At 45.2% G+C, this 8892-nt stretch overlaps 1 protein-coding gene across 2 annotated transcripts; it reads left to right on the top strand.

Annotated features, from left to right (window-relative positions):
- The first annotated feature begins 110 nt into the window (after positions 1–110).
- Rnf25 (ring finger protein 25) lies at positions 111–8670 on the top strand. 2 transcript variants are annotated; one of them, XM_010611878.3, is made up of 10 exons: positions 111–182; positions 2821–2895; positions 3144–3246; positions 3335–3402; positions 3505–3574; positions 4614–4685; positions 4784–4927; positions 7151–7240; positions 7506–7640; positions 7835–8670. In XM_010611878.3, exons 1-10 carry the CDS (start codon positions 142–144, stop codon positions 8426–8428), a joined length of 1392 nt encoding a protein of 463 aa, XP_010610180.1. In that variant the 5' UTR covers positions 111–141; the 3' UTR covers positions 8429–8670. The 2 variants fall into 2 exon arrangements, with proteins under 2 accessions (XP_010610180.1, XP_010610179.1); XM_010611877.3 differs by having other exon boundaries at positions 7148–7240; positions 7835–8668.
- Positions 8671–8892: the final 222 nt, after the last annotated feature.

Genomic DNA, 8892 nt, shown 5'->3' with positions numbered 1-8892 from the left:
ACAGCAATCTGCCATCAGGCCCCACTGAGGACCCGGAGTCGGGGGTTGCCTGGAAACAGCGCCGCCTCCACCTCCTGCTCCCCGCCGGTTCTCCGACTTTTCTAAAGGCATTTCCGGTTCCGGCTGCTGGCCGGAGAAGACATGGCGGCGTCTGCGTCTGTCCCTGCAGGGGAGGAGGACTGGTAAGTCTGGGTCATTGGCTTTTGCTGGCTTCCTGCATCTGGTGCGGGGAACTAGCGGCGGCTGCAGACGGTCGGTACGGCGGTCATATGGGATGGAGCGAGGGATCAAGGGTGGCAGACACGCTGACACTTCTAACACTTCTTCCTAGGCGAGATTCAGGATTGGGAACCGAAGAGTGGCGGGGCGGTGATGGGAGAGGGGTCTGGGTCTTCACCTGCCCTGCCAGGTGGGGCCACGCCTTATTAGCTTGATTACTTTACCTTCCCTTTGGCCCCATCTCCTCACGTTCTCTTCTAAAATAAATTTTCTCAGAGGCTTGAGGGATGCCTGCTCATCAGACCGCCCCAACTCCCAGAAACGTCCTCCAACTCCAGTCTCTGCTTGCCCATTAGTTCATTCCTTTTCCTCTACCTTCTGTCCCTGACAGCATTGATGAGGGCCATTGTCAGAGTAAAGCCTTATCCCCACAAAGAAGCCCTCGTAGCCCTTGACTCAAGGATTCTTGAGAGATCAGAACCTGTAAGGACTCTTGAGATTTGGAAATAGGATAAATGTGGGCTTACTCCACATTTTATTAGCTGTGTGATACTGACCAGGCCACCTAGCTACTGTGACTCATTGTTCTTAGCTATGAAAAAGTGGGTGTGGCATCTACTTCGGAGTACTTAAGAAGATCACCATGGACTTGTATCATCTAAACCTTCTTCTCCCCCCCTCCTTTGGTACCGGGGATCGAACTCTGGTCCTTGTGCCTGCAAGGCAGGTGGCAGAACACAGAGCTAAATCCCCAGCCCCTAAACCTTCTTTTTATTAATAACTTTGATAGTAGAGGATCTGTGGGGAGCCCCCCAAAAGTAAAGTGACTTGCCAAAAGTTACAACTACTAGAACAAGTCTAACTCCAGATCTTTTATTCTTAGTACTAAGAAGCATGTATGAACATGCACACACACACACACACACACACACCCTTTTAGTCACCTCCTTACTACCATTCCATCCTGTACCTCACATTCAGGACCCAGACACACACACACACACACCCTTTTAGTCACCTCCTTACTACCATTCCATCCTGTACCTCACATTCAGGACCCAGGTCACAGATAGGATGGGCAAAGTATTGAAAAGCCTCTTGACTGAAGCTCAAGTGGTAATACCTCAGTTTTAAATTAGTTCAGAGAGCGCAACCAGTGCTGACCTTTATCAAGACTATCTAGACTAGCAGTTTTCACTGTGGGGGAGCTTTAAGATTCTGAGAGGACACTTTGAGCAATGAGAGGTCAGCAGTGACTGCAGCAGACTGTCATACTGCAAGGTCTGATTCAGGGGTTCCATTCCCATGTCAACAGAACTACTCCACTCTTGTAAGTGTAAAGCTTATATACTTTGAAGTTTCTACCTAAGGCTTAAAAACAATTTTAAAACAAAAATTATGGGACCAGAGATTTAGTTGAGTGGTTCCGCCACCTGCCTCACAAGTGCAAGATCCCAAGTTTGATCCCTGGTACCAAAAAAAATTTAAAAACAGAAATTATGATAAAGGTCATGCTATGGGAGAACTGTTCATAGTGAAGAGGGAACAATATATGAGAAAGCAAAGCATCTATCTATCACCTGGATTGAACTATGACTCAAATTACTTATCTTCAGTATCATTAAAATTGCTGTTTCTGTGTTTACATATATGTGTCCCCTGGTTTACATCAGGATCATGGATCATAACCTGACAGGCTGAAGTAGGTCAACCAGACAGCCAGGGTCATAAATACATCCAGGGTACTCTTAAGTACATCCTTCTTTCAAGTGGTAAAGTTATATAGAAACAGGAAAAAAGAGGACTTAAACTAGTTACTATGGCCCAGATACTAGTTGGTACTTCACATAGATAAATTACCTTTTAGGGATTGAACTCAGGTCCTTGCGCTTGCGAGGCAGGCAGCAAAACCACTGAGCTAAATCCCCAGCCCTTAAAAGAAAAAATCACCTTTAATCCTCACAATAATCCTAGAGAGTGGGTGGTACCTATATGTAGTAGAGTAACTTAGGCTTATAGAATTAACTACCCAGATTACTTAGTAGCTGGTGATTGCTACATATTACTGACTCCAAGGGTGATGGCTCTGCTACAGTGCAGCCTTTATGTCACCTAGACTTGTTCTGTTCAGGTTCGTATCTCCTTTGAGATGGTGTAGAATGATGGTATTGGCAGTATGTTTAGGCAGTAGGCAAGGCACTGAGATCCATGCTTAACTGTGGTGTAAGGAAAGGCAGTATTAGTGTTGGTAACCTTGTTAGTGATAAATAGATGCCATTTGGGTTGGAGGAATAGCCACTAAGAGATAACAAGCTGTGGAATGAATCTGGAACAGAGAGTCAGGAAACTAGGTTCTGGTCCTTATTCTTCCCATGTTAATCTTTGGTTAGTCTTTTCATCTCTCTGGGAATCTGCTTCCTCACCTGTGATCTCTAGAATTCTGATTCCCAGCTTCCTACCTGGCCACTTGGCAACTGTAGTAAATTTTCCCCTCGTTTTTAAGGAATTTAACAAGTGAACATTTTGAGGGAGATTGCCAGCTTTAGCAGGCTTCTGCAGGAAGATCTGTAATGGTGAGTCAGTTTCCTCCTGTGTCTTTAGGGTCCTTCCTGCTGAAATTGAAGTATTAGAGTCCATCTATCTGGATGAACTACAGGTGATTAAAGGAAATGGCAGGTATGTATTCAACTAGGGTATGCAGAAGTATCCTTAGTAATGAGAAAATTCTATGTAGAATCTGATCTTAAGACACTGTGACTCTTGATTCAGAGATAATGTGTCTCTTGTGTACACAAAGGCTGTTCCTTTAATCTCCTCTAAAGAAAGAGGCCAATACTCACTTTGTCTGCCTGCTCACTCCCCTCCTCCCCAGCCCTTGAGCCCCTGCAGAGTCATATCTTGGGTCTCACTTCATCTACTTGCAGATCTTCACCCTGGGAGATCTTCATTACTCTGCACCCTGCCACTGCAGAGGACCATGATTCACAGTATGTCTGCTTTACTCTGGTGCTTCAAGTCCCAGTGCAGGTGAGGCTTCTGCTATACAGTGGCCAAAGGAAAAAACAGTCCCTAAGGTAGATCACTTTAGCAATAACTTGTTATTTTCCCCTACTAGTATCCCCATGAGGTACCACAGATCTCTATCCGGAACCCCCGAGGACTCTCAGATGAACAGATTCATAAGTAAGTTGGGCTGTCAGAGCAGAGAAAACTCAGTATGCTACTCTGCCTGGCGAGGGAAGGGGCGGGCCTAATACTAGCTTTGCTTTTTGCTTTCTTCTTCAGGATCTCACAGACCCTGGGCCATGTGGCTAAGGAAGAGCTGGGTACTGCCATGCTCTATGAACTTATTGAGGTAAGGTGTGCTCACATGGGAAAATGTCCTTGTCTCAAGCTACAGCAGTTGTGTTTTGTTTTGAAAGGAATCTTAAATATATTTGGAAACATTCCTTTAGTCCTTGTTTAGGTAAATTAATTTAGGAAGATAACTTATGTTTTAGAAAATCTCCCCAAAAGACACTTCAGTAGCTTCACCAAGTTGCCTGTTAGAGTATCTTGACAGAAAAGTACTTTTCCTCTTTAGCTTGCAATTTTCTTGCTGCAATTTCATTGCCTTATTGTTGTCTTGGCACTAGCAACTTCAAATGGCAAAAGACAGTGCTCTTGTCCAGGTGGACTTAGCCATAAATGACCATTTGAAGGCTAACCATTGGAGCTGACTAGAAAAAGTCACAGTTCCTGTACTTAAGAGTTTATACCATAGTTTAAAAAACAAACCACAAGAAGCAAAATGTAGGGCTGGGGATTTGGCTCAATGGTTCTGCTGCCTGCCTTTCAAGTACAAGGACTCGAGTTTGATCCCTGGTACCACAAAAAAACTAAACAACAACAAAAAAAATGTATAACTGTAAATTAATGTACACAGATAACTTTTATTGTTTGAGATTAAAAGAAAATTTGTTTTCCTCAACTCGGAATTATTTTTAAGCAAAATGTTCAGAGTAGAGTGAAGGTAGATAACCTAGAGTCCAGGAGTGGGCCTATTAGTACTGTAACACACGTAGTCCATGTTGTCACAATGTACCTTTATCTCTGTAAAATTACAGCATATTAGCTATTCAAATAATATATTAAAAGTCACTTTCGAGAGGAGAAACAACTTGGATTTTGAACCCAGAAAGATCCAATTACTAGACGGGGCAGAATGTTCAGAAGGATTGCTCATAAGCTAAGGCAGCAACACCAGAACAAGAATGCGTAGTACACAATAATGGGCTGGCCAGGTGGGTACCAAGTGCAGCCAGTCACTCCTCACACCTGGGAAGAGCAGAAAGGCTCGGCTCATAGTTCCTGTCCTTGCCTCTGTATTTAAGTTTTGTCTTCTCTTCTTTCAGAAAGGGAAGGAAATTCTCACAGATAACAACATCCCCCACGGCCAGTGTGTCATCTGCCTCTATGGTTTCCAGGTGGGTTTCTCAAGTTGGGACCTGGAATGTGCTAATGACAGGCAGAGTAGGGCTTGTGAGTGACTACTGATAGTATCTTCTATCCATCTCTGCTCCAGGAGAAGGAAGCTTTTACCAAAACGCTGTGTTACCACTATTTCCACTGCCACTGCCTTGCTCGGTATATCCAACACATGGAACAAGAGCTGAAGGCTCAAGGACAGGAGCAAGAACAGGAACGGCACCATGCTGACACCAAAGAGGTAGGCCTAGCCAGCCCCTGCTCTCACCTGACATTGAGACTTTCACAACCATGGCCATCCTTCCACTCCAGTGGCTTTTTACCTTTTAGAGTCAGATATCTCTGAGATGAATGGAATCTTACCTCTGCCCATAAAGGAAAGGGCATCCTTATATACATGTACGAGGGATAATCAAATTATACAGTGAATGTTTAAAAAGTTATTAAAGACACATTGCCTTTAATCCCCCCAAAATACCCCCGCTTGCTTCTAACGCTCTTGTCCCATCATTCTTGCCACTTTCTGCTGCTTTTGTGGAAGTCTTTTTATGTCTTTAAAAGGGGTAATAGGACTGGGGATTTAGCTCAGTGGTGCCACCGCCTGCCTCACAAGTGCAAGGGACCTGAGTTTGATCCCCAGTTTGATCCCACCAAAAAGAAAAAAAAAAGACAAGGAGTAATAAATGTTTGGTTTGGTGGCACTCACTTGTGATCCCAGCACTCGGGAGGCTGAGGCAGAAGGATGGCTGTGAGTTACAGACCAGCTTGGGCTATATAGTGAGTTCAAGGGCAGCCTGAACTGCATAGTGAGACCCTACCTCTAAAAAAATAAAAAGGAGTAATAGAGAATATAGTGAATGTTTTGGCATGTGTCATCCAACAGAAAGGCAGGCTTATAAAAAGAGAATGTGAAGCTGGGCGTGGTGGCTCACGCCTGTAATCCCAGCATTCGGGAGGCTGAGGCAGGAGGATCACTATGAGTTGAGACCAGCCTGGGCTACATAGTTCCAGATCAGTCTCAACTACATAGTGAGACCCTGTCTGAAAAAAACCAAAAAAAAAGAGAGACTGTGTCTTTATCTACTTTATTCACTGTTATCTGGCACTGTGTGACTTCTGTCTCTTCCCCAAAATAAAAATGACCATGAATTGTAAACATTTTGAGTCAATTCATGATATTGAAGCAGCCATGATAACAACTAAAGTCATTCATGAAAGAGGATTTTCTGCTTCCCATTATCCCTTGGGCTGAGGTGTGATGGTAAAGATTTTAGGCATATTAGGAGGGTTCCTCATGGTTGAGTTGATTCATCTTCATGTTGATTTGATGCTAAGCTGTACCACACCATGGTTCCTGGTCAGAATGAATTGATTGCCTCTATGAATAATCTGTGACTCCAGCCCAGTGAGCTACTCTGGGCCATGGCTGCCCTGTCACTGTTCTGCAGCCTGACTTCTTTGACTTGATTTATTTTTCAAACTTTTTGTGGCATTAGGGTTCAAGATCAATTAGGTACCTTCACTGCAACTTGATTTGGTGCACTTAGATTTTTTTGCACACCCCCGTAACATGCTATTATAAGCTTTGTGATGAAAAGAAGAAAATAGCTGAAAACACAAATGGGGAATGGGACAGATATGACTTGTCATGCGATACTGAATACCCAGGAATTCATCCAGGAGCATCATCTCAGGGCAGTTGTCCCTTGTTGGACTATAAATTCTTCCTGTTACATGGAAGGACTAAACTATAAATTGGGTCCAGGGAATTAGCAAGCTCTAATACCTGGTACCAAAAAAAAAAAAAAAAATCTGGACTATGACATGATCTTACCAACCCTGGTGATCAGGCTGTTTGAAGATTTCACTTCTTAGATGTTGGACAAATGCCTGTAGGGTCATCTTTGACCATTCTCAATGTGACCTTTTAAAATGAAATACTTGCGGACCGGGGATTTACCTCAGCGGTTCTGCTGCCTGCCTTGGAAGTGCAAGAACCTGAGTTCGATCCCTGGTACCTAAATAAATAAATAAAATGAAATACGTGCTATTCTAATCATATTTATTAAGTTTTTGGGTGGGGGAAAAGACTTCTCCAGATTTTAATTTTTTTCCCAGATTTTAAATTTGTGATAAAGGCATTTTTAAAGAAGTAGTTTTGAAATTCTTAAAAGGAAAATGTCAAGAAAAGTTGCTAAAATGTTTGGAGCAACAGGGAATACTTTGAGTGGGATTAATGACATTGTCTCTTACTGTAGTACTTTTTTGATTTAAACATTTTTTTTTTTTTATCACATCATGTACATACTGCCTGAAGTTTCCAAGAGTCCCCAGAACTCTCATTTGGCAACTCCTGTCCTACCTCACTGCTGAACAGATAAGCCTATGCCCTTTAGTCCCAGCCCTCTGCAAATCAAGATGGCTGCCAGGGAGCACTGTGTGATTTCTCCTCTTGTTTTAGAAGGCAGTCGGTGTGCAGTGTCCAGTGTGCAGAGAACCCCTTGTGTATGATCTTGAGTCACTGAAAGCAGCTCCTGAACCCCAACAGCCCATGGTAAGGGGACTCCGTTCTCATCTGAGCCAGGAATAATGGTGTTCTCTAAGGTGGGAGGAATGGCATCTTGTCTTCACTGAATGGGATCTCTAGAACTGGACTTGACCCGCCCAGCACCTGCCCACCAATCCACAGCCCCCACTGGGAGCCTGAATTGGGCATCAAACCAAGCACCTTGTGCAGCTTTCCTGAGGCATTCCTGGAAGAGTAGAGGTTTAAATCTGCCACCTTCTGTTCATTTTTTCCTTTCTGCCATTCCTTCCAGGAACTGTATCAACCCAGTGCAGAAAGCTTGCGCCAGCAGGAGGAGCTCAAACGGCTCTACCAGAGGCAGCAGGAGCGGGGTGGCATCATTGACCTAGAGGCTGAGCGGAAGCGGTATTTCATCAGCCTTCAGCAGGTGAGGGAAGAGTTTCTCACTTGCCCTTAGACATCACCAGCCCTCCCACACATGCCACTCTGCCATGGCCCTAGGATGCACTTTGTTCTACCCAGGAGGTTACAGGCTGATGGTGGTCAGCTGGTAGTAGGAAAGAGGCCACAGTTCCTGTCTTTGAGGATCTGCATCTCTCTCAGTACATCTCTTCTCTCTAGGTTTCTGCCCCTTTGGAACCTGAGGCAGCTGTAGATGTCTCCAGAGGCTCCCACCCACCACCTCATGCCCTTGCCACGGAACAGTCTACTTCACCAGCTGCCCAGCCCACCCTGCCAGCTCCTTTGCCTGTGGCCACCCCGTATATGTGTGACAAGATTCCAGGGAGTGGGCCAAATCAGCAGAAGTTGGGTGAGACCCAGAAAGCCATGCTAGATTCTCCCCGGCCCAGTCGAGGGCCCTGGCGGCAGCCCAATCGGAGGCACCTGAAGGGAAGGGAGTTCTCTGCCCCCAGAGGTACCACTAACACCCAAGAACTGCCACCTCCTGAGAGGCCCCTCAAGGAGCCTGTCAACCTCAGTCTGGAATCCCAAAATCAAGAGGCTGAAGGTCCTCCCCAAGACAAAGGACCTGGCAGCTGGCAGGGCCCTCCATCCCGCAGGAGTTGGGACTGTGCTCGCTGGGAGCGCTCCAAGGGCCGGATACCAGGTTCTTCCTACCCCCACCTGCCTCAGGGCCAAGCAGCATACCGGCCTGGTACTCGGCCTGCTCCTCGGAGGGACCCCCTAGGTCTGGAATCTGAGGATGGCTCCTAGCAGTACGGTGGGGGGGGGCAGGGGGACAATAAAGGCATTTGGCCTTTTTTGCCTTTCTTTGCTTAGTAGTACCTAGTTTTTAGGTATGTCTCTCTTTCTGTGTTAACATGAGAACCTGTCTGTTCTCCCAAGAAATCAAGGCAAAAGGGGTTTTAACTTTTCCAGTGGTGTAATGAGTTTCTGGGAAAACTAGAGGTTGATGTTTCAGTGTAATCCTTAAAAGGTAAAATAACACAACCCTCTGGGTATAGCCTCATATTTACATGTTTATTTTTTGGTGGTACTGGGGATTGAATTCAAGGCCTTTGCAGTTAGCTACATCCCCAAACCCCTGGCTTCTTCCTTTGATAGTGTTCCACTAAGTCGCCCAGACTGGGGTCAAGCTTGGCATCCTCTTGACTCAGCCTCCCAGAGTGCTAAGATCATTGGCATGCATCACCACATCTAGCTGTACATTTCTTTTC

This window comes from Fukomys damarensis, unplaced genomic scaffold, assembly GCF_012274545.1.
Source record: "Fukomys damarensis isolate Sample0158 unplaced genomic scaffold, DMR_v1.0_HiC HiC_scaffold_16, whole genome shotgun sequence".
Taxonomy (NCBI): Eukaryota; Metazoa; Chordata; class Mammalia; order Rodentia; family Bathyergidae; genus Fukomys; species Fukomys damarensis.
The sequence above is the reverse complement of the archived record's forward strand: the minus strand, read 5'-3'. Positions and strand labels throughout refer to the sequence as shown.

Coding starts and splice junctions, on each gene's coding strand:
- Rnf25 (XM_010611877.3), top strand. CDS start 142: ATGGCGGCGTCTGCGTCTGTCCCTGCAGGGGAGGAGGACTG. Junction 3,403..3,504: donor TCAGATGAACAGATTCATAA/GTAAGTTGGGCT, acceptor TTTCTTCTTCAG/GATCTCACAGACCCTGGGCC. Junction 7,241..7,505: donor CTGAACCCCAACAGCCCATG/GTAAGGGGACTC, acceptor CATTCCTTCCAG/GAACTGTATCAACCCAGTGC.